The following is a 24,271-nucleotide window of genomic DNA, read 5'->3' as shown; positions in this document are numbered from 1 at the left end:
GGGTGGCTAACAGCTTCTCCGGTAATTGCTGATGTAATCGATCACACATTCCTCATGTTTTTGGATGAGATACACAACGTTCTTTATTTTAATTTTTATTTTTTCTCTAAGCACCAACAAATTCTAGAGATACACAATATTCTATACTGCTAAGCCTAATTTACAAACCGTTTTAATATGGGTTATTCCCCCGGGAGAATCCACAGGTGGCACTGGCAATATTTGGGTTGATGGGTGGATTTTCAGTGACAGGGTCTCAGTATGTTGCATGAAGTGCAGTGGCTGTTCACAGGCACGATCACGGCACATCACAGCCTCAAACTCCTGGCCTTCCAAATAGGAATCCTCCCTCCTCAGCCTTCCAAATAGCTAGGACTACAATACCCTGCCACAGTGAACCATGTAGGTTGATTTTTTAAAATCTTTTCTCTGTCTTTTTTTTAGCATCATTTTCTAAAGGTGCAAATGCTTGTGACTGTATCCCCAGAAACAAAATGGGGCCACATGTTGAGAAAAATCACACAGAGGAGCCAAGGGGAAGGCACATGTCCTGGGAGGGTCTGTCAACTTCTATCCACCTTGAGTCTCTAAAGAATTCACAGTTTGGGACCCTTCCCAAATTGTTTCTCTGAGCTCTGAAACATGAAATCCTCTGCCTTTCTGAAAATTTTGTAGAGTTAGAGTGATACTATTGAGCCTTTATTTTTACAATCCCCTGCCCTCCAGGTGTTTCCAGTACCATGCACCATGGGAAGCCATGAAAGGTGGGGACACAGTCAAGTTCACGTCTTCAGAGTTCACCTTGACAGCAGTATAGTGATTCCATTGGATGGGCCTGGACTGGAGGCCCATACAGTACGTTAAGCAAGAAATAATGAGGGCTTGAGTGGAGAGTGGCTGTGGAGGGGCTGTGGGTGGGAGAAAGGAATGGTTTAGAGAGTATTTAGGGGATAGGCTCAATCCAGTGTGGTAATTAGTAACAATGTAGAGCAAAGGAGAGGAAGAAGTTAAGTCTGGGAGCGTTGAAGTAACATTTCTTCAATCCTAGAAGCAATAATATTAATACTAAGCACCTTGTATGAAGCACTAGGAACTTTAGAAATACAGTATTAGTTGTATAATCCTTGCAAAAGAGGAAACAGTTATTTTACAGGTGACTAACCTAACAATTTATGGAGGGATTAAGAATCTTAAGAAAGGACACACTATTCCCTTCACTGTAAAATAACACTGTGGTTTTATAAGGCTCGTTTTGAGAACTGGTTTTTCCAGAAGCTGGTTAATCTGGAGATGTCCAAGTCCCGGAGTGCATAACAAAGCGACAGAAACTGGATCTCAACAAAGAGCAATCCTTCAAACCTGTACACAGCCATGTCTGTCGTACTCAGGGGGCTCTGTGTTGATGCAATACCAGTTTATGGACGGATCCAGAGGGCACATTATACAATCTCAGCTATCCAAACTGTAGCTCGGCACCAGAACATAAAAGACATACAAGGGCCAGGAGAGGCGGCTCACACCTGCAATCTCAGCACTCTGGAAGGGTGAGGGGGTAGATCACTTGAGTTCAGGAGTTTGAGAGCAGCCTGAGCAAGAGCAAGACCCCATCTCTACTAAATATAGGGAAAAAAAATTAGCCAAGCATTGTGGTGGATGCCTGTAGTCCCAGCTACTCAGGAGGATGAGGCAAGAGGATCTCTTGAGCCCAAGAGTTTGAGGTTGCTATAAGCTGTGATGCCACAGCACTCCACCCACAGTGACAGAGTGAGACTCTGTAGATAAAAGAATAACATAAAATATATTCAGCTCTACTGTGCCCTGCTCAGAGGGCAAATTGTGTAGGTATTACTTAACTATCACAGTTAACAAAGTACTTCAAAACATGGCTTCAAACAATAAACAGTATCTCACAGTTTCTGTCAATCACGAATTCAAAAGCATCTTGGTGTGGTGGTCCTGACTCGGTATCCCCCATGAGGTTGCAGTCAGCATGTCACACAGGGCTTGCTGCGTTCAAGTCACACAACTGCTGGGAGGAAGCCTCAGGTCCCTACCACAGGGGTCTTCCTGTAAGCCTGCTTGGATGTCTTCAGGACTTGCTAGTTAACATCCCTCACAGAGAATGATTCATGAAAGAAGAAGGAAGAAACCATGATCCCTTTGATGAGTTAGCTTCAAATGTCACCCTCTGTCACTTCAGCAGCATCCTGCTTTTACACTAGTTAGGTCTGTTCAACATGAGAGGGAGCAAATGCCAGGAGACGGGACTCAGTGGCTCCCACCGTGGGCAAAAAACGGAGCCATGTAAGCATTAGAAGAAAATAGGTAAATTTTTCCATAACCTGTGACTCAAAATCAAGGAGCAATAAAGGAAAAGACTGATTAATTTGATTCTCTTTCTCTCTATATAAAACTTTATTATGACAAAAACAGCATAAGCGAAGTCTTAAGATAAATAAGAAACTGGAAAACCTTTCTGTAATATTTGTCACTAAGGATCAGCCTTTAGGAATAATGGAGAAGAAAACCTATGGCTGTGTAGAAAAAAGAGGCAAAAGATGTGAAAAGATAGATTTTCCTAAGGTCACACAGCCTGCAAGTGTTGGAATCTGTGTCCAAACCTACCATCAGGTTTTAAGCGTCCTGCTGTTTTGCAGTGGCACGGTGCCAGCTGCCCCGAGCCTGACAGTGGTGTATAATACACCCCCAGCAGCTTGGCAATTATCCCAGGCCACTCAGCCACAAGAGAGTGGGTAGCCTTGTTTATGACAACAGTTGCTCATTTCATAGCTAAAGACATCTGACTTTTGGACAGCGCCTGTGGCTCAAAAGAGTAGGACGCCGGCCCCATATGCCAGAGGTGGTAGGTTCAAATCCAGCCCCGGCCAAAAAATGCCAAGAAAAAAAAAAAAAGACACCTGACTCTTCATTCTTCTTTTCTACTGGTCTTTCCTAGCTGTCTTTACCACAAGAAACAGTTTTATTTGATTTATTAGAACACATCGAATCCTTGGCTGGGCGTGGCAGTGCACACCTGTAATCAGAGCATGATGGGAGGCTGAGGCAGGCAGATGGCTTGAGCTTAGGAGTTGGGTCCAGCCTGAGCAAGAGCGAGATCCCATCTCTACTAAAAATAGAAAAGCTAGCCGGGCGTTATGGCAGGCACCTGTAGTCCCAGCTACTTGGGTGGCTGAGGCAAGAATATCTCTTGAGCCCAGGAGTTTGAAGTGGCTGTGAGCTGTGACACCAAGGCACTCTACCCGGGGTGACTAAATGAGACTCTTGTCTCCAAAAAAAAAAGAAATTCTGTAATCCTGAAGTCAAAAAAAACAAACAAAAAAACCCTTTCAAACATGTTATGCTACTGTTTAGCTCCCACGGGGCTTTATTTCACTCTCTAGTTCAGGCGTCCTCAAACTACGGCCCGCCTAGGATGTTTATCCGGCCCGCCAGGTGTTTTTGCTGCTGCTGCCTGTCCTGCTTAACAGCCGACTCATCCTGGGGCCCGCAGTCCAGCCCTCCAACAGTCTGAGGGACAGTGAACTGGCCCCCTGTTTAACAAGTTTGAGGACCCCTGCTCTAGTTCAACAAGCTCAAACTCATATCTGTTATTGGGTATTTCCACTTAAAAAAAAAAAAAAAAAAGGGCTGGGCGCAGTGGCTCATGCCTGTAATCCTCACACTCTGGGAAGCCGAGGCAGGTGGATTGCTTGAGCTCACAAATTTGAGACCAACCTGAGCAAAAGTGAGACCCCCATCTCTACTAAAAATAGAAACAGAGGCAAGAGGATCGCTTGAGCCCAGGAGTTGGAGGTTGCTGTGAGCTATGATGCCCAGCACTCTACCAAGGGGGACAGCTTGAGACTCTGTCTCAAAAAAAAGAAGAAGAAGAAAGAAAGAAAACAGAGAGAAGGATACAATGTGTCATACAGGGCCAGCTATGGAGAGAGGATTTGGCTTAGAGACTGACTAGTGTCAGGTGTGCTGGTTTAACCTGCATAAAAACCAAAGCATATCACTGGGGATAAATAGAATTCACTCATGAATGATCAGTAACATCCTGTGCTTCAACAATCTTGACCTAACAATTATTTCTCTGTTTTTTTGTTTTTTTGAGACAGAATCTCACTCTGTTGCCCTGGGTTGAGTGCCGAGGCGCTATCATAGCTTACAGCAACCTCAGAACTCCCTGGCTCATGAAATTCTCCTGCCTCAGGTGCCTACCACAATGCACATGAGTTTTTCCATTTTGTTTTAATTTAATTTAAGTTTTTTAAGACAGAGTCTCACTATGTCGCCCTCGGTAGAGTGCAATGGCGTCACAGCTCATAGCAACTTCAAACTCTTGTGTTCAAGTGAGTCATCTGCCTCAGCCTCGCAAGTAGCTGGGACTACAGGCACCCGCTACAATGCCTGGATACTTTTTTGGTTGTAGTTGTCGTTGTTTGGCAGGCGTGGGCTGGGTGTGTATGTGACCAACACCCTAGCTGCTGAGCTACAGGCACTAAGTCAAGTTTTAGGACTTTTAAAACAGCAGTTGCAGCTAACATATATTAAGCCCTGTACCCACAAAAGTGTTATCTCAGTATTCCCATGAAGTATACCCTCTCATTGATACTTTTCCCATAATAAAGAGAAGGAAATGGGCCCAGAGAGATTAAGAGTAAGATCTGACCTGAACTGAGTTGTGCCTTATTCCATATTTAAGAATCTTAATTCCATACAATGCTGTCTTGATAATACTACATTTCAAAACATGTTTCTGATTCTCAGGTGTTCTGCTCTGCTTTTCTGGAGAAAGTTCTGAAATTATTTCTTATTATACTTGAGACCCTGACTTGTTAAAATTTATATATATATATATATATATATATTTTTTTTTTTTTTGAGACAGAGCCTCAAGCTGTCCCCCTGGGTAGAGTGCCGTGGCATAGCTCACAGCAACTTCCAACTCCTGGGCTCAAGCGAGTCTCCTGCCTCTGCCTCCCAGGTTGCTGGGACCACAGGCGCCCAGCACAACGCCTGGCTATTTTTTTGGTTGTAGCCATCATTGTTGTTTGGCGGGCCCGGGCTGGATTCAAACCCGCCACCTTAGGTGTATGTGACCGGCGCCTTAGCCACTTGAGCCACAGGCGCTGAGCCTAAAATTTATATTTTTAATAACAGGACATTTTCTCAATGACAAGAGCATTCAAAGTTTTATTGTAAAAACAACGCAACAACGTTAAAGAAAAATACTGCAAAACACCATTCGTAATCCCACCACCTTAACAAATAATTTAATTTCTGTAAATTTCCTTCAGATATTCTCCATATGCCTAATACATACACACACATACAAGAAGGGACATGCCACCTTGCATTCTGGCATCAACATATTAAAAGAACTCTTTAAATCATTTTTACAACTGGAGTGCTCATTTGGCTTATTTGTATTGATCATACAACCCTAAACTTTTAAAATTCTCAACTTAAACACCAAAACATGTGTATCTCCAAGATCGCACAGTATTACAATAAAAAATGCCCGAGATTTTCTTTTTTATTTTTTTTGCAGTTTTTTTGGCCAGAGCTGGGTTTGAACCTGCCACCTCCAGCATATGGGGCCGGGGCCCTACTCCTTTGAGCCACAGGTGCTCCCCTTTTCTTTTTTTTTACATTTTAAGAGACAGAGTCTTTCTTTGTCGCCCTCAGAAGAGTGCTGTGGCATCACAGCTCACAGCAACCTCCATCTCCTGGGCTTAGGACATTCTCTTGCCTCAGCCTCCTGAGTAGCTGGGACTACAGGCGCTTGCCACAATGCCTGGCTTTTTTGTTGCAGTTTGCCTGGGGCCGGGTTTGAACCCGACACCCTTGGAATATGGGGCCAGCGCCCTACTCACTGAGCCACAGACACTGACCCCCAAAAACACCCAAGATTTCTATCAAGTAAGAATGTTTTTCCTGTTCTCACAGACACAGAGCTGCAACGTGTACCTCTGGTCACCTCCTGAGAGCTAGAAGAAAGAATATTTGAAATGCAGCTTTGGTCTGTGTTGGTCACAGGCAGAGATCTTTCATGTGGAGACCTCCTCTTCTTGGGTTCCATCCCGCATTGAACGCTGAGGATAATCTTACTGTAGAAAAGCACTTGGAGATTCATAATCCCGGAGTCGGTCTGAACATCTTATGTAATGATGATATCCCTGAAGGGTAAACATGCTGATCGGGACGTTCACTTCTCTTCAAACGTGTGGGAAGAAAATGAAGATACAGCTGGATCATTTGAGGTGCCCTTTCCCACTAAGTTACGAATGTCACATGTTCCTTTTACATTTTTAACTTCTTAGTACACGTTCAGTCAGAGACGTCAGCAAGAGAGTAGACACGAAGCCTTTCATTCCACATCGGATCTGTGGCCACACAGAGAAACAGCCCAGGCTGCCCCCGAGTTTCCCCACAGCAGGCAGCTCACCCAGCCACTTACAGAATCCAACCCTCCCAGCTTCCAAGACAAAGGTTTCATACCTGAGATTTCTCAGAACCCATTCAGGTGGTCTGACTGCTGGTAAAACTCTAAGTAGTGGGTTTTCTTAGACTCAGCCTTTGGGCCTAAATTTAGATTCCTAATCTAATTTAAATACAATAAATAAACTGCATTTACGCGGATTTGCTTTCAAGTCTATCCCCTAATTCTGATCGCAGCAAGCTTCATTAATTCTGATTTTTAAAATTTATATGAAATTTTAGAGCATTTATTATTGTTATTATTTGTACTAATTTTAGACAATAACCACTAACTATAAGATTCCATTCCAATATGCACCCACACCAACCAGCAATAACAAAATAAAATGAGATGGCAGCGCCCATAGCTCAGTGGGTAGGGCGCTGGCCACATGCACTGAGGCTGGCGGGTTTGAACCCGGCCCTGGCCAGCTAAACAACAATGACAACTACAACAAGAAAATAGCTGGGCGTTGTGGCAGGCGCCTGTAGTCCCAGCTACTTGGGAGGCTGAGGCAAGAGAATCTCTTAAGCCCGAGAGTTTGAGGTTGCTGTGAACTGTGACGCCACAGCACTCTACTGTGGGCAGCATAGTGAGACTCTGTCTCAAACAAAAAACAAAAAACAAACAAACGAAAAAAACCCCAACAAAACAAAACGAGACCAACAAACAACACAAGCCCTTTCTTGTTTAACTGCATTCTGTGAAATGTTTTAAGCTCTACAAGGGACCTTTGAGTTAATCAGACAGGGCCCCCATTTCACAAATGAGGGATGAGAGGCACAGGGAGGTCAGTGACTTTTTGAGGTACTTGGAGAGAGAGGCAGCGTCCCCTGCCCATCACAGCTGGCCAGGCCTTGCCAGAGGAGGCGCATCCCACAGGGACCCAGAGGCCAATCCTACAGCATTTTGCTGCTGAGGCGGACACACAGGCTCATGCTTCGGGGGGCCTGCACTGTTAAAAGCATTCATTACAGAGCAGAGAAACACACTGTGACAAGGAATGGTGTAGCTAAAAACGTGCCAATGTGTACAGGAAAAGGAAAAGCAGCATGAGCAGGGTCCTCATGCAAACCAGACCAAAGCTACTTTTGAGTGAGTTGTTCAGCGCCAAACATCTTCTGTTAGCCACGGGGTAACACACATCTTTCACGTAGCTTACTGTGAACCTTAGGGAATCATGACGTTTACGCTGTAATTCGAACCACCCCAAACAGTTTCCCTTGTGGAATTTAAAAGCATAAGTCCTCAGAACATACACACAGAGAATTAGCTGGGTATTCTTTTCTCCTCCTACAAACATTAGCATTATTGTACCAGTAGCAATAGCTCAGGATTCATTTAGCTGAAAACAAAGTTCCCATGATAAATGGCTTGACATTCCAAGTGGTGGTCTCTTCAGCATCACCTAATGCATTTTGAATTTTCAGGTCCTTTTTTTTTTTTATACTTATCTCATGGTATAAGACCATATCAAATGTTTATAGAAAATTAATAAACATTCGGCATCAAACATCTAAATTGAATCAGGCATCTATCAGAAAGCGATCTCTTGAATTATACATAGAAATGAGAGTGGAGATTTTAGTTACAGAGCGGCCCACTGCACAAAGCAGAAAGTGACACGTTGCTTTAGTCGGACAGCAGAAGTCCTATCGGCCAAATAACGCCAAATGTTTCTAATGCCTAAAAGTTTCAAACTCAAATAGTTGTTCAGGTTAATAGGTCCACAGGATGGATATTTATTGTCACTCACATTCATTCTTTAGCAGCATTTTGTCACTAATTTCAATGACCCTCAGAATCACATCTACATCTGATGTACATAAAATTAAATACCCCAGGCTCTGCCAAGTGGGTGGAGTGACAATAAAAAGACTTGCTTGTCCCATTGCTCTTCCTGACTTGCATATCTGATGGATTTTCTTTAATAGGTTGTGCTGAACAATTTTTAAAATACTCATGCATCAAAATATCTTGTGGCACCTGTGGCTTAAAGGAGTAGGGCGCAGGCACCGTATACCAAAAGTGGCGGGTTCAAACCTGGCCCTGGCCAAAAACTGCAAAAAGAAAGAAAGAAAGAAAAAAAAAAGAATAGAGGGTCACAGTCTTAGAAATAGCAGAGATCTTCAGGGCTTGTATTTTTAAGGACCTTTTCCAACACAAAATGCCCCAGCCTTCTCTTGCCTGAGCGAGGTGAGGCTTTGGGCAGCGTGACAGGGATTCCCACATTATGTTGCGTATGGGAAGGAGTTTAAAAACTTTCTTTTCTTTTCTTTTCTTTTTTTTTTAGAGACAGTCTTACTCTGTCACTCTCAGTAGAGTGCCATGGCATCACAGCTCACAGCAACCTCCAGCTCTTGGGCTTAGGTGATTCTCTCACCTCAGCCTTCCAAGTAGCTGAGACCACAGGCGCCCGCCACATGCCTGGCTATTTTTTTGTTGCAGTTTGGCTGGGGCCGGGTTTGAACCCACCACTTTTGGTATATGGGGGTGGTGCCCGACTCACTGAACCACAGGCGCCACCCAAACTTTATTTTCTTTAAAAAAAATATTTTTTAGAGAGCCTCACTTTGCTGCTCGGTCTAGAGTGCAGTGGTAGCATCATAGCTCACTGCAACCTCACATTCTTAGGCTCAAGTGGACTCCAATCTCAGCTTCCTAAGTACAGGTGTGCACTTCACCACCACACCCAGAAGTTTCTATTTTCTTGTAGAGACCGAGGTGGGGGTGGGGGTGTCTCACTATGTTGCTCAGGTTGGTCTTGAACTCCTGGACTCAAGTGATCCTCCTGCTCCAGCCTCCCAGAGTTCTGGGATTATAGGCTGGAACAATCATGCCTGGCCTAAAACTATCTATGTCATCTCCAAAGGCACCCCAGGCAGGCAGGTGCAAAGGAATTGGAAGTGGTTCCTGTTCAGATTCACCCAGACTGGGTGAGGCAGAAAGAGTTCTTTGTATTAGCGATTGTCATAAAACATTTAATTGGCTTAAGACCTTGGGGGTCTTTAAAACACATGAACACAGACACATCAAAATAGATGCCATGATTTTTTTCTGGAGACTGTGCTGAGGAGGAGAGGGAGAGGATTAGGTAGAAAGTGGAAAGTGATCCTTAGAATTGGGTGTCCAGACAGCTCTCCTGATGCTACACGTCCCTCTGCCTCTTGGCCCTCCCAGCTGCCCTTATGAAAAGCTGCCAATCTCTTCCTCCTGGTCCCTTTTCCCATTTCTGGGGTGAAAAAAAGTCCTTGTCAGTTTCCAGCCAAACCAAAGTCTCTGGTTACCTTTAGAAAGTTCAATGCATCTGTTTTCTCACCCTTATTTCCTAAAGAATGCAACACAGCCCTCTCTGGACCACAGGTGAGAGGTGGCCACACTGCTCAGCCAAACGCCCCTTGGAACCAAGGTTATTTTCCACATTTCCTTATTTATTGATCAAAAGAATTAGGGGCCACTTCCGTTCTGGTACCCACACCTGTGGTTCCAGTAGTTTATGCTACCCTAGAGTATAGATTTTATTTTGAAGTGAAATGTGGGAGAAAAAAAGAGAATGTTTTAAAAAACAGAGTATGTGTAAAGACTGCTGTATTTGAATCATTGGCGGGTGAAACGTTCTTTTTAAAAAAACAGTTTTGGTAATACATGATGTGCCTACCTCATTTTTCTCTCAGAGGATTACAATTTTTTTTTAAGCTTCTTAAAAAGCTTCTTAAAGTCCCAAGTTAAAGCTGTTACTGCTAACCCAGTCTCAGAGCTGACTGGCTGAAAACCTGTGTGGGCCGGTAAAACCACATTACTCTCCGTGGGGCGGGGGTGGAGCGGTGCAGGGTCAGGGAGCTGGGGAGCTCCCTCCAAGGCCGGCTCCGACTGGCCAGCAAGCAAATTCCGGGGGAATGATAGGATTAAGTGCTCCAAAGAGGATTCCCCAGCCCTCCCCCAAAGGAGGATCAAACACTGGTCTAGTTCTGGAACAAAAATAAACCCCAGGGAAGGAGAAAGCGCCTGTTTAAACAGCATTCGGCCCTTCCCAAAGCCTCCGCTCGCCGTTTTTCCCCCGTGCCGGCGGCTGGGGAGAGCCCTTTTCCGCATCGAGATGTGAGCAAGTGGGGCCATTCCCTCGAGAGTGGGTTGACAAGAGTCAGAACCGAGTGAGAGGTCGTGACCTCAAATCTCTTCTAGCTGTTTTTGGTTCCTGACTAATGCTAAACTCTGCCAAGAAGCGCAATAGCGCTCCGTAGAGAAAGCACTTCGTAAGAGCTCCTCTATCTCCACACGCTCCTAAACTTAGGCCCCAATCGATTAAGGTAACACACATTTCGTGTGTCTTATTGCAAATTGTTTCTTGTCCAGGAAACCAAACCACCACCCATACAGAGCAAAACAGCACCCCTCTCCAAGCTTCATTCTACCCCATTCCCTTTTTCAAAGTGTTCCCTGGGGAGAGGCGTGGAGACGCTGGCAGGGTGGGCACCGAATTTGGACTCCTTGTAAAGACGCCCAGCAGCACACGTGTTAACTCGCTGCCTCGGAGATCTCAGGTCACTGTGACGGTTTTCTATTAATAGGGGATAAAGCTCCCACCCACGTTAGCGGTAATGCCCTGACGGCCTGCACAAAGTTAACTCCTGGCAGGCCAGCAGGAGAAACCATGTCCTGTCCAGGCAGATGTGAGCTTGGAACGCGCGTGTACACATGCACACACTGGGTTTTGGAACCAATCCCCTTAAACAAACCAGATCCCAAGCCCATCCCGGGAAGGAGCGGGACGGCAGGCGTTCGTTGGGTGTCGGTCAGCTCAGCTTCGCCACGCACACGGCTAGGGCCACAGCTGCCAGCAGCACGGCGCTGAAAACGGTGGCGGCCAAGGCCTTGTTGGGGTCGCAGGGCCCCGAGCGCTCCTGTACGGACACCGCCCCCGCCGAGGAGGCGCCTGCGCTGGCGCTGGACAGCAGCTCGGCGCCCGCGGCCTGCCGGGCCTGCACCGTCCAGCGGGGCACGTTGACTTTCATCTCCATGTTGTGGATCATCTCGCCCACCTGGAGGATCTCGCGCTCCAGCTCCCGCAGGTCCGTGACGTCGAAGTCGCTCTCCGCCTCGTGCCGAAGGCTGCGGGTGCTCAGGGCGCGCGCCGCCACACCCGCGGAACCGCCCGCCACCCCGGTGTGTACGAGCGGCCGCCGCGGCGCGTGCAGCGGGAAGGCGGTGCCCAGCTCCAGCGCGCGTCGCATGTCGGCTTCCAGCAGGTCCAGGCAGCCCGATAAGGCCACCCAGAGGCGCTCGAACTCTGAGCGCTCCTCCGCGACCAAGCCCCGGTCGCGCAGCGCGGCCGTCAGCCGGGCGCAGGTGGCCACCGCCAGCTCCTGCGCCTTCTGGCGCGTCTTTTGCAGCTCTTCCCGCAAGTTCTGGGAGTCCGCCGAGCCCCCGACGGTCAGCACCAAGTGGTGGTAGCACGCAGTCGTCTTGTTGAGCGCGTCTAGCATCGCTTTGCACTCCTCCCTTGCCATGGCGGTGCGCTCCAGTGCGGCCCGGCCGCCCGCGCCCCTCTCGGACTCACGGTCTCAGCGCAGCAGGACGCGGCCAGTTTCGATGCTGCCCTTGGGCCAGGTGTTCCGAACGCTCCTCATGGTCCGTGACTCGCTCCGCGCTGCCGCGGCCGTCGACGGAGCCCGTCGGGACCTGCGACGCGCGCCTCGGCGCTAAGAGGGAACCGTGTTAGCGGTCTGCCGTCCCCTCGTCCATCCTCCCCAGATGCACTCGGAGTCACACGCCGTGTGCGACGGCCCCTGCCACCACGGTGGATCCCTGTGAAGTCGAAGGTGCGGTTCCCATCCTCCTCTGGCGCTGACTCCAGGGCTAGCAGACGGCCAAGCCGTGCGCTCCGCCTTAGACGCTGCCAAGGGCGGCCAGGTCGGGTTTTCTAGGATCCGCCCACTCCCGTCCATCCCCCACCAGGAGCTTCCATCCCCCACCCAGGATCAAGGGTAGGCGGGGCCCTGCGCGGGAGGTCACGTGTGGATCTCTCGTCCCTCCCTCCCTGCACCCCATTACAGTTCTGGACCGTTAGCACTCAGGAGATCTAACCCTTCCCTATTTCACAGATGAGAAAACTGAGGTCTGGGTGAAAAGGGGACTTAGTTCGCGCTGAGTCCATGCGAACGAAGGGACTAGAACCCAGGGACTTTCAGACCCTGCTGGCGACAGGACGTGGTGTGCTTGTAAGACTGCGTACTTCCGTCCTCCAAAGTGCACAGTGAAGGGCGATGCATCGCGCCGGACGGTTCCCAGGTCGGACTCTCTGTCCCTACTGCAGTCCAGCTGTCTTCCAGCAATCCAGCTTGGACCACACCCCTAGAGTCGTTCGGCTCTCGGCCCCACCCACTCCCGTTCTGGGCACGCGCAGTCGTTGGCCCTGGGCGGGGCTGGCCCGAGTAGGAAGCGCAGTTAGCCTCCTGAGGCCCGCCCCTAGCTGGGCCGGGCTCAATGACTGCTCTGTCTACATGTCACTCTGGATGAGGAAGGTCTTTCATTGGCCCATCTGGAGCCCTGGGGCGCGGCTCCGCCCAACGGCGGAGTAAGGGGTGGGCTATAGAGCCTCGCCTCCGCGCTGGGGTGGTGGGCACTAAGGGCCCAGCCGAGCATCGGGAGGTACCGCCTCGCCTCGTCCCAGGATGGGCTGTGAATGAAACTATGTAGCCTTTTATGTAAGTGTCCTCTGGCTGGTCTCCTCCTCGCCTTCCCTGCGCTGCGAGGCCCAGAGGCCGGGCGGTGCCCCGTGGAGAAGGGGGAGGGGCGCTCTTCTCCCTGCAGCTGGCGCCCCGGGTCCCGCCAGCGCGGCCAGGGCGGTCTCCAAGCCCCCGGCCCCTTGCCGGGTGTGCTGCTTCGCCCGCCCTCTCCCAGTCCAGTGCGCAGCCGAGCGCGCTCTGCGCACTCTGCCTCTTGTGTCGGGAGGAAATGAGGGGCGGCGCGAAGAATGCGCCCTCCGACCGCCCGGGCTCCAAGACGGGCAAATGGTCCTGGGTCCCCGGAGCTCGGACTAGGGGGCAGTGGGCGGGGCAGCGTTTGCAATTTCCTGCCCAGCCGGGTGGGCAGGGAAGGGTTTGGGGAGAGGTCCACGCTTGGCCCCGGACTGTTGAACTTCTCAGGGGTGGTCACGATCAAGGCGCGGAGGGGAATCCTGGCTGCCCTGCCTTTCATGGGGCGGGATCTCTTAGTCTTCCCAGGCAAAGATTAGTTCACGGAACAGTCTGAACCACGGAGAGAAGTTCCAGACTCTGGATCTGTTCCATTTTTCACTGTAAATAGACTGCCCCGCGACGCCCGAGTCTGGCCGTGCTTCCGTGCCCTCCTGGGAGGTGGAGGGTACGTGGGCACACGTGGCCCGTGCTGAGCTGCGGGAGCGAGTGTTGATCTTTGAAGAATTGTAGGACATTCAGGGATGAGATCTGGCACGACTATAAAGGGACTTCGGAGTTGCACAACAGCTGGGATTTTCCAAGTTTTGTGTGGAGAGAGACCCCTCTTTTGATCAAATAATGTCCCTTCCCACTGTCCTAGAGTAGAGCGGTGGGTATTAGCATTTTGCCTCCTACCAGAGCCTGGTGTTGAGACAGCCTGAGGGTCTAGAGCACTGGGCTGGAGGGCTTGTTGTCACTTGGGGGGCCCGTCCTTTAACTGGTTTAATACTATTCTGGTTGTTGGCTACCAGGGTTCGGTCACTCTCGGCCTTGACCATGCTCTGGGGAGGACAGTTTCAGCCACGCATAGGACACACAGTAGTTTTCAGGACAAAATGGGTGGAAATAGGTAGAAAACCTATCTTTTGGGGAGGGCGGGGGGGGTAGCTTTGGGAACAGTAGAAGGTGATGAGGCTGCAGAGGTGGACGGAAGCCAGACGTCAATACCAAGCCCAGAAGTTGAGAGTTATCTGACAGGCAGCAGCAGGAAAGCCTTTGTGGCTCCTGCACAGGGGAGCTCAGTGTTGGAACGATCACTGTACTATGTTTCAGGTGGACAGGTGTGAGATCTGAAAGAGACAGAGCCTGTAGGCCTTGGAGGAGAGGTGTGGGACGGGACAGGACCCGAGAGACTTGTGCTCCTGGAGGCAGGAGAGCAGTTGGGCCCTCAAGTTGGATATTCCCAACCTTCACTTTGGTTGTGCTCTCCCAACCATGACTTGCTGCCTGAAATATCTTTTTTTTTTTTTTTTTTTTTTGAGACAGTCTCACTTTGTCACCCTTAGTAGAGTGCTGTGGTATCATAGGTCCCAGCAATCTCAAACTCCTGGGCTTAAGCATTTCTCTTGCCTCAGCATGAGTATAAGCATTTCTCTTGCCTCAGCCTGAGTAGCTGGGACTAGAGGCGCCCGCCACAACCCCTCGCTATTTTTAGAGATAGGGTCTCACTCTGCCTCAGGGTAGTCACAAACCTGTGAGCTCAGGCAGTCCACCTGCCTTTGCATCCCAAGTGCTGGGATTCCAGGCATGAGCCACCACACCTGGCCCTGCCTGAAATACCTTTCCAGGCAGCCTTGCTAGGAGGTCAGGCAGGAGCCTCTGCACTGGCCTGGGGTCAGAGTTTGACTGTGCCTCCTTGTGGCTGTTGGACTGTGTTGCTCTCTTGAAGGCCCCTGCTGGGTCTCTGTTATTGACGTTTCTGCGTATGTACCTACGTACTGGCCATGTTTCGGTGGCATCTAGTCTCCTGGGGCTCTCCCTGTGAGCAGTGTTAGGTGGGTGTCCAGGAACTCCACCTTCTCCTAGAGGAGCACAGGAAGGTGACCATGTGGTGATAGTATACGTCAGACCTAGGAAGGATTTGTCCTGAGGTTGGTTCTCCATCTGAGGGACAGGTACCCTTCTCTCTGCCACTATCTTGGATAGACGTTCCCAAGAGAGATGGGTGCATGGCGGTTCTGCCAGCAACTCCAGGAGCTGGTGACGGAGTGGCATTTGGAGCCCGATAACCCCTCCAGACACTTCCCTCCCTCTTCCCATCCTGCTTCTGGCCCTGGGGGCTTCTCTCCTCGGACCCTGCACTTTCCAGCTGTCACTTGTCCTAGTTAGTTTGGTGCCCACTTGCCTGTGGCCTGGGGCTAGCCCCTCTCCCACCCTGGATATGGCAGTGCATTTCTCGCTCTTGTGAGAGCTGACCTCTCCACAGAAGCCTGAGCGTCCTCTTAAGACACTGCTCTCATTTGTTGAAGTGGATGAGCAGCCACCGTGCACCTGCAGCAAGCCGGGTGCACCTGCAGCAGCAACCACCGTGCACCTGCAGCAGCAGCCACCGTGCACCTGCAGCAAGCCGGGTGCACCTGCAGCAGCAGCCACCGTGCACCTGCAGCAAGCCGAGTGCAGGGCTGCGGGCTTTAATAAGAAGCTTTGAGAAAAGCATGGACAGGATCCATAAATGTTACAGGCGACAAGGACACAAGTGACTATGACAACATATATTACATCACCAAATCACTTCCATTGGTTTTAAAAATAGATGAATAGAAAGTTTTTCTTTTTGGCTTTTTCCTTCTGACTCACAAATTAGGCCTCCTGGAGAGTATTTCTCATCAGTTGGAAAATGGGCTTGGGACAAAGTCTTTGGTCAGGGCCCTGGAAGGATGGCAGCAGCCACAACTGTGGGATTTCAACAGGGGGTACAGTTCCGGAAGGTGTTGACGTCCCTGTGCTAAGCCAGGCTGCAGGCCGTCAGGTGGTTCCTGACCACCCGGACTCCCCCAGGCTGGCAGGACGGTTGAAGACCACAAAACCACAAGTGCACACGTCCCCTGCTGAAATGCCCGATAGTAGTCTGAGGCCTCGTGTGGCTTTCCTGTGTATAGATTAATGTCAGATAACTCATGTTCTGGGGTCTTTGGTACCCAGAACCAAAATCCACTGGATTTTCTGTAAATTTTCCCATCAATTTTGCTCAGGCAGAAATGGAAATTTTTTTATTTTTTTTTTTTGAGACAGAGTCTCACTATATTGCCCTCAGTAGAGTGCTGTGGCATCACAGCTCATAGCAACCTCAAACTCTTGGGCTTAAGCGATGCTCTTGCCTCAGCATCTCAAGTAGCTAGAACTACAGGTGCCTAAAACGCCCTGCTATTTTTTGGTTGTAGTTGTCATTGTTGTTTGGCAGGCCTGGGCTGGGTTCGAACCTGCCAGCTCCTGTGTATGTGACTGGTGCCCTAGTCGCTGAGCCACAGGCACCGAGCCAAGGTTCAGTCATTCCTGACTAAGAGAACTGATGTTTAAGATAAAGCAGATGGCTTGGGGCTGGACAACAGCAGGCTCCGTGCTTGTCAGGAGCCTGGGCTGTTCACACGGTTCCTGCATGGGGCCTGCATGTTTTGCATTCCCCAGCCGTCCCTTCTCTGTCCTGCTGTCCGTGGAGTCTTACCACTTCCCCAGGCTCACCTTCTCACTTAGTCAAAAAAACATTTACTCTCAGGTTTCCTGTTCCTACACTGAACCTTTGTCTTTGCTCTGGCCCCTGCAGGGATTGCCTCTCCTGTCCCCCACCCCGTTCCCCCTCTCTGCTGCCCCTTCTCTCTGGTTTTTACCTCCCAGCTGGGTTGTTAGCTCCTGGGTGGACGCTGGTCCCCGTCATCTCTGTCTTGGGGGACGGTGAGTGGGAGGAGGGATCTGTGTTCTGAGCAGCGGGCATGTCTTTTCCCCCAGTCTGTTGCTCACATGATTTTTGTCCCAAGCACCCTTCCTTCTGCAGTCTGCCACACAGAACCGACCGTGTCAGGAAGCAAGAAGAATTTTGTTTTCTTGTGACTCTGTTCCGGCCAAATTGCATTATGCAGCTGTTCTGGTAGGGACTCCTAAAAGGATTATCTGGGCTCCAGTAATAATTGAATTCAGCAATTCAAATACCTGACTTGTTGCAGAGCCATCCCAGGGGCCCAGGAAGGGATTATACACACTCTTTTTAGCTCTAGGCTCTTCTAACTAAGAAGACTTGCAGGGAGCTCAGAGGCCTCCTTCAGGAGACAGCTCTCACTGGGCGGAGGGGGTTTGGTGCAGGGCCTGGGTTGCTGTGTGGACTTTTCTCTCCAGGGAAATATATGGCTCTTGTCTGTCTGTGGCTCCTGAGATAAACCCATTTCCAGGCATTTTTGCTTTATGTGGCAGGTGTGGTGGTTAAAGAGGGAAGTTTTGGAACAAATTCTGACATCTGTGTAATCTCGAGTTTAGTTTATTCGTCTGTGACATGATACTTCCAAGAGTTATTCACATATTAGAATAGAATTAGGGGGTGCCTCCTGTGGCTCAGTGGGTGGAGCACTGGCCCCATATACTGAGGGTGGCAGGTTCGAACCCTGCCCCAGCCAAAATGCAACAAAAAATAGCCAGGTGTTATGGCAGACGCCTGTAATCCCAGCTACTCGGGAGGATGAGGCAAGAGAATTGCCTTAGCCCAAGAGCTGGAGGTTGCCACGGCACTCTACTGAGGGCAACAACGTGAGACTCTGTCTCTAAAAAAACCCAAAACAAACAGAAAAACAAGAATAGAATTAGGATGTCTTGATGGTATCCTAGTACCTGGGACAAGGATGCTCCCAAATGGAGCATTTTTTTTTTTTTTTTTTGAGACAGAGCCTCAAGCTGTCTCCCTGGGTAGAGTGCTGTGGCATCACAACTCACAGCAACCTCCAACTCCTGGGCTCAAGTGAGTCTCCTGCCTCCACCTCCCAAGTAGCTGGGACCACAGGTACCTGCCACAATGCCTGGCTGTTTTTGTTGTTGTTGTTGTTGTAGCCATCATTGTTGTTTGGCAGGCCCAGGCTGGATTCGAACCTGCCACCTTAGGTGTATGTGGCTGGCACCTTAGCCACTTGAGCCACAGGCGCCGAGCCTGGAGCATGTTTTTATCACTGGTGGTGAGGGGTAAGAATTTGTAATGCAGTTGTGTGCAGTGCTTTCCCAGGGATTCATTAGGAAACATTGTTACATAGTGAGAAAGTAATTCCATTTTTCACTCAGATTTCATTCACTTGATTGTATCAAAGATAAATTCCCTTGGTGCTCTTTAAGACTGGCTGATTGGTGGAGTGCAGTGGCTCATGCCTATAATCCCAGCCCTCTGGGAGGCCAAGAGGGGAGGATTGCTGGAGCTCAGGAGTTAGAGACCAGCCTGAGCAAGAGTGAGACCCTGTCTGTACTTTAAAAAAAAAAGAAAGAGAGAAAAATTAGCTGGGTGCCATGGTGCGTACCTGTATTCTGTATTCCTGGCTACTCGGGAGGCTGAGGCAGGAGGGTCACTTGAGCCCAAGAGTGTGAGGTTGCTGTGAGCTATGATGAGGCCACGACTCTCTACCCAGAGTGAGACTCTGTCTCTTCCCACCCCCCAAAAAAAGACTTGCTGACTTTCTCTTTTTGTTGAAGAGAGAAGGCCTCAGGCTTAACTTTAGAACCTTCAGCAGACAGTAATATCAGATTTTCAATAATATTATTTGGCTTTCTAATCTGTACACTTAAGATTATCTTCTCTGGCTCAGCGCCTGTGGCTCAAGTGCTAAGGCGCCAGCCACATACACCTAAGGTGGCGGGTTCGAATCCAGCCTGGGCCTGCCAAACAACAATGATGGCTGCAACCAAAAAATAGCCAAGCATTGTGGTGGGCACCTGTGGTCCCAGCTACTTGGGAGGCTGAGGCAGGAGACTCACTTGAGCCCAAGAGTTGGAGGTTGCTGTGAGCTGTGATGCCAGAGCACTCTACCCAGGGAGACAGCTTGAGTCTCTGCCTCAAAAAAAAAAAGATTATCTTCTCCATGGCATGGTGCCCATAGCACAGTGGTTATGGCACTAGCCACATGTACCAAGGTTGCTGGGTTTGAACCTGGCCTGGGCCAGCTAGACAACAATGACAACTGCAATACTACAAAAAATAGCCGGGCATTGTGGTGGGTGCCTGTGGTCCCAGCTACTTGGGAGGCTGAGGCAAGAGAATTGCTTGAGCCCAAGAATTTGAGGTTGCTGTGAGCTGTGATGCCACAGCATTCTACTGAAGGTGACATAGTGAGACTGTCATAAAAAAAAAATGTATCTTCTCTTTATTAGAAGTTGATACCGTTTTTCTATTTAAAGCAATACTCATATTTCTTTTTATTTCTTTCTTTTTTCTTTTCTATTTCTTTTTGTTTCAGGTAAGCAAAAATTTATTTTTAAAATAAAAAATTTAAAAGACAGTAGAGTTAACACTAACAATAGAGCCATGTTGTGTAATTTTTCAGGTTACTCGTTGCACAGGGGTGCCAGCGAGCAGGGCTGTGAGCTGCTTACTGGACTATCTTCCTGGCCCAGGGCTGTGTCCTGGGAAGACAGGTACCTTCCTCTAATTCTCATGATGGTACCATGTGGACTAGTAGCAACTGATGGTACCTTGGTATGCAGTTCTGTGTGGCGAGAGCAGTGAAGGTGTAGCAAGTGACCCTCTGAGAATCCACTGGCAGGCGTTAGTGTTCTCCACTGCTCTATTAAGGTGGTGGCTTAGAGAGTTGGAATGACATGGTTGGAAAGAAATCCAAGCTTTCCTGGGCTCATTTTGTAGATTTCCTCTGTGATGGGTTGGTACGACCACACTGATCTGTGCTAAGGGGAGCAGACCAGGGACCATGGAGGACCAGCTGTGGAATGTTCTTAAAATGAGCCACCCACCAGTTCGTGTGGACTAGCGGCTTGTAACAGTTTGTAGCAAGTGCATTGAACATTGACTTGTAGACTTCTTTTTGGCTGTTTACAGACCTTTCAGTCATAAATCACATCAGGGCAAACTCTGGCTTCAGAAATCCCTGTTTCGATGGTGGTGATACGTGAATAGCAGACTGACTCTTAATTTTATCTGTGTTGTGTGACTCTGATCTAAGTCATTTGGCTTTTGCTTTTAGAATCTTCCCTACGACGACCAGTTTAGTTTTAAAAATCTCACTTATGATAGCAGCACCATCTAGATAGAATATGTAAATAATTAGTCTAATAAAAGTTGTATATAATTTTCATGGAAAAATTTAGTTGGAAGAAACACAGATGACTGTCATAGATTCACCGTGTTTGTGAATGATCAGATGCAACTTTTTTTGCGAGAGATATTCTGTCTCTTGGGTTCATGTGATCCTCTTATCTCAGCCTCCCGACTACCTGGGACTACAGGCCCCTGCCATACCACCTGCCTAGTTTTTCTATTTTTAGTAGAGATAGGATCTCACTCTTACTCAGGTTGGTCTGAGCTCCTGAGCTCAGGCCATCCTCCTGCTTTGGCCTCCCAGAGTGCTGGGGTTACAGGTGTGAACCACTGCACCCAGCCGGTAAGATTGTAAAAATATTGACTCTCCAGTTCATGAACTTAGTACATTTCCAACAAAAATTATTCTAATAGGATTTTTCATGGGATTGACAAGCCGATTCCAATTTTTGTGATGTTATAAAGAGCTAGGAATACCCTTTGGAGAGCAAAGGGAGGTGACGGACATTTCTTTATGGGATGTCAAGGCTTTTTATCAAGCTGTCATCGTGTTAAATAATGTGGTCTAGCCTGCTCTGTCCAGTACAGTAGCCACTAGTTGCACGTGGCTATCAGACACTTGGGTGGTATGACTTGAGTAGTGTTGTAAGTGTGAAATATATACCAGATTTCAAGGACTTAGTAGGAATAAAAAAGAATGTAAAACATGTCGTGAATAATTTTAAAATAACGATCACATGTTGAAAATATATTTTGGATATATTAAGGTGATGCATTATAAAAATTAAGCGCACCTGTTTCTTTTTAATGTGAAAATTTAAATTACATATGTAAGTATATGGAATTTCTATGGAATCACATTTCCTACATAATTCTATTTCCAGTACCGGTCGAGGCCCCTAAAACGAAGGAGAGCTCAGAAGCAGGGGAAACACACGCAGGATCTTGGAGTATGATGGAGGCGGCATTATCAGTGCACCTGTAGTGCAAAAGGGTGGAGTATTCAAAAACTGGTGACGGGACAATTGGCTTACCATATGGAAAACAAAATTAGATGCCCGATTTATAGCTTGTATAAAAATAAAATCCAGATGGATCGAAGACCTAAAAGTATAAAACCCATAGTTTTAGAAGTTATAGGGGCTGTCTTTATGGCTCTGAAATTGGGAAGGATGTGGTTTCAGTTGGCCTTTGCTGCATAATGTACCAGCCCAAAACTTGGTGGCTTAAAACGGTCGCAATTTATTATTACCCATGGCGACGTGGGTTGGCTAGGTAGCTCTGCCGGGCTCACCTGGGCCCACCCACGGGGCCGCATTCTGCCGGCGGCTGCGCTAGTCGTCTGTGCTCACTCCACTGTCCAGGCGTCTGCTTCTCTCCCCGTGGCCTTCCGTTATGTGGGCTTCTTCATGGTGGGGTGATCTTGGGGTGCCAGGAGAACGAGAGTGGAATCTGCAAGGCTTCTTTCAGCGCTAACGCTCAGAAATGGAACAGGGTTGGCTCTGTTTATTGGCCGAAGCAGGTTACCAGGGTGGCTCAGATTCAGGGGGTGGGGACACAGACTGTCCCTTCTGTGGTGGGAATGGTGAAGTCACTTTGCAGGGAGGCCCATCAGAGGACAGGCTTGTCAGCCACAGCTTGCTTAGGATTCAAAAGCACTGATTGTGAAGGCGAAGATTGACAGATCTGACTACCGTCAACCCTTGATCGATGTGGATTTGAACTGCATCGGTTTGCTTGTGTGTGGACCTTTCCCCAAACAGACTTGGATTGAGGATACGCTATTCAGGTGGGGCGCAGTGCCTCACACCTCTAATCCCAGCACTCTGGAGAGCCAAGGTAGGTGGATTTCCTGAGCTCAGGAGTTCAAGACCAGCCTGAGCAAGAGCAAGACCCGTGTCCACTAAAAACAGAAAAACTAGCCAAGCATTGTGGTGGGCACCTGTAGTCTCAGCTACTCGGGAGGCTGAATCAGGAGGATCACTTGAGCCCGAGAGTTTGTGGTTGGGGACACCATGGCCCTCGAGTTGACAAATGAGACTTTGTCTCACAAATAAAACAAAAGAAAAAAAGAAAACACAGTATTCATGGGATTCAAGACCCGTATACACAGAGGGCTGACTTTCTGTGCATGCAGGTTCCTTGGGGCCTGCTGTGGGACTTGGGGTACCTGTGGATTTGGGTGTGTGTAGGGGCCTGGAACCGGTCCCCTGAGTACACTGTGGGACGACTGTGTGTTAAAGTCATGTTAACTTCTGACCACACCCAGCTGAAGAAACGAACAGACGTGTGGACTGGAAGATATTTACAGTTTCAGTACACACATATGTAAAGAACTTTAAATCACAAGAGAAAGGCCAACAACCCTGTGGGAAAGTGGACCAAGACAGGAGAAGGCGGTTGGTAGAACATAAAGAAACTTAATTCATTTGGCTAACGCATTAATGATTAACAAATCCAACCGACTTCAGAAGTCAGAGAAATGAGAATTCACGGGGGAGATGCCACTGTCTCAGTCTACAGGCTCCTATAACAAAATACCTTCGACTGGGCGGTTTATAACAGTGCGTTATAGCTGGGAAGTCCAAGGTCACAGATGGCCGTCTTTTGTCTGTAACCTTAGATTGCAGAAGAAGCACAGAGGCTCTCCCAGGCCCCTTGTAAAAGGAGATTAATCCCATTCATGAGAGCAGTGCCTTGAAAACCTAATCGTACCCCAAAGCCCCACCTCCTAATACCATCATTGGGGGGGTGTTAGGGTTTCAAAATATGAATTTTGGGGGCACACAGACATTCAAGTCATAGCACAGGCAAATAGAAATTAATGAATGTTACGGTAACAAGTGTTGGTTAAGATGTGCTGTGAGAAGGGGAAGTGGCCGGGATTACACCTGTAATCCCAGCGCTCTGGGAGGCTGAGGCAGGTGGATCGCTTGAGCTCAGGAGTTTGAGACCAGCCTGAGCAAGGGGGGAGATCCCATCTCTACTGAAAAATAGAAAAGCTAGCTGGGCATAGTAGCGTACACGTGTAGTCCTAGCTACTCGGGAGGCTGAGGCAAGAGAATTGCTCTAGGTATGATGCTGTGACACTCTACCGAGGGTGACAGAATAAGACTGTGTCCCAGCAGAAAAAAAGAAGGGGGCAAGTTAGTATATTTTTTGTGGGGGTTGAAAGTGGTTTGGTGTTGCCAGCATTTGCTGCAGTAATATGGACTCAAGGACCACATGTAAGGTTGTAAAAGTATCCATTGCAGCGTTCTTTGTAATACTGAAAAGGTGAGAGTAGCTTTGATGTAGGATCTGATATCCTGTAAGTAAATCGTGACATGTTTGCTTAGCACGCGGTGGACCCATCATGAGTTAACTTGTGTTTGCACTTGCATTTAGCTATTGCAATTTTTAAAACACAGGGCAACGTAGGGTATTGTAAAAGCTTTCTTGATTGTGTTCAGCCGTCTTGCAAAAATTTCAGCCATGATGGATTGTGACGGTGAAGAATTTTTCCATGAATTATATGCAGAAGCTTTATGGGATTGTTTAAGTGATCTTGAAATATTTTGTCGTGACCTAGAAAATGATAGTATATCAGAATACAGTTATGAATCTGATATTAGAACACCAAAATGGGAAAAAAATAAATGTGGTAGAATCTGATAGTGAAAGTAACTTTGAGGAAGAGTGGATTGAAAATGATAAACCAGGCTCGGCGCCTATAGCTCAGCCGGCTAAGGCGCCAGCCACGTACACCTAGGGTGGCGGGTTCGAATCCCCAGCCCGGACCTGCCAAACAACAATGACGGCTGCAACCAAAAAATA

At 48.4% G+C, this 24,271-nt stretch overlaps 2 protein-coding genes across 2 annotated transcripts in view; one reads left to right on the top strand and one right to left on the bottom strand.

The window, feature by feature from the left end:
- Nucleotides 1-11,280: 11,280 nt before the first annotated feature.
- On the bottom strand, nt 11,281-12,134 carry RGS9BP (regulator of G protein signaling 9 binding protein). The gene has a single exon (XM_003798428.2). It carries the CDS (start codon nt 11,992-11,994, stop codon nt 11,281-11,283), a length of 714 nt encoding a protein of 237 aa, XP_003798476.1. The 5' UTR covers nt 11,995-12,134.
- Nucleotides 12,135-13,072: 938 nt separating this feature from the next.
- The window catches only part of ANKRD27 (ankyrin repeat domain 27), a 59,262-nt gene continuing 48,063 nt past the window's right edge, over nt 13,073-24,271 (top strand). The window contains exon 1 of the mRNA XM_023518376.1: nt 13,073-13,191. The gene's annotated coding sequence lies outside the window, so the exon portion shown is untranslated. The remainder of the gene's footprint in view (nt 13,192-24,271) is intronic.

The sequence above is a fragment of the Otolemur garnettii genome, unplaced genomic scaffold (genome assembly GCF_000181295.1).
Source record: "Otolemur garnettii isolate 467f Iridium unplaced genomic scaffold, OtoGar3 scaffold00135, whole genome shotgun sequence".
Classification (NCBI taxonomy): Eukaryota; Metazoa; Chordata; class Mammalia; order Primates; family Galagidae; genus Otolemur; species Otolemur garnettii.
This window is presented reverse-complemented; position numbering and strand designations above follow the sequence as displayed.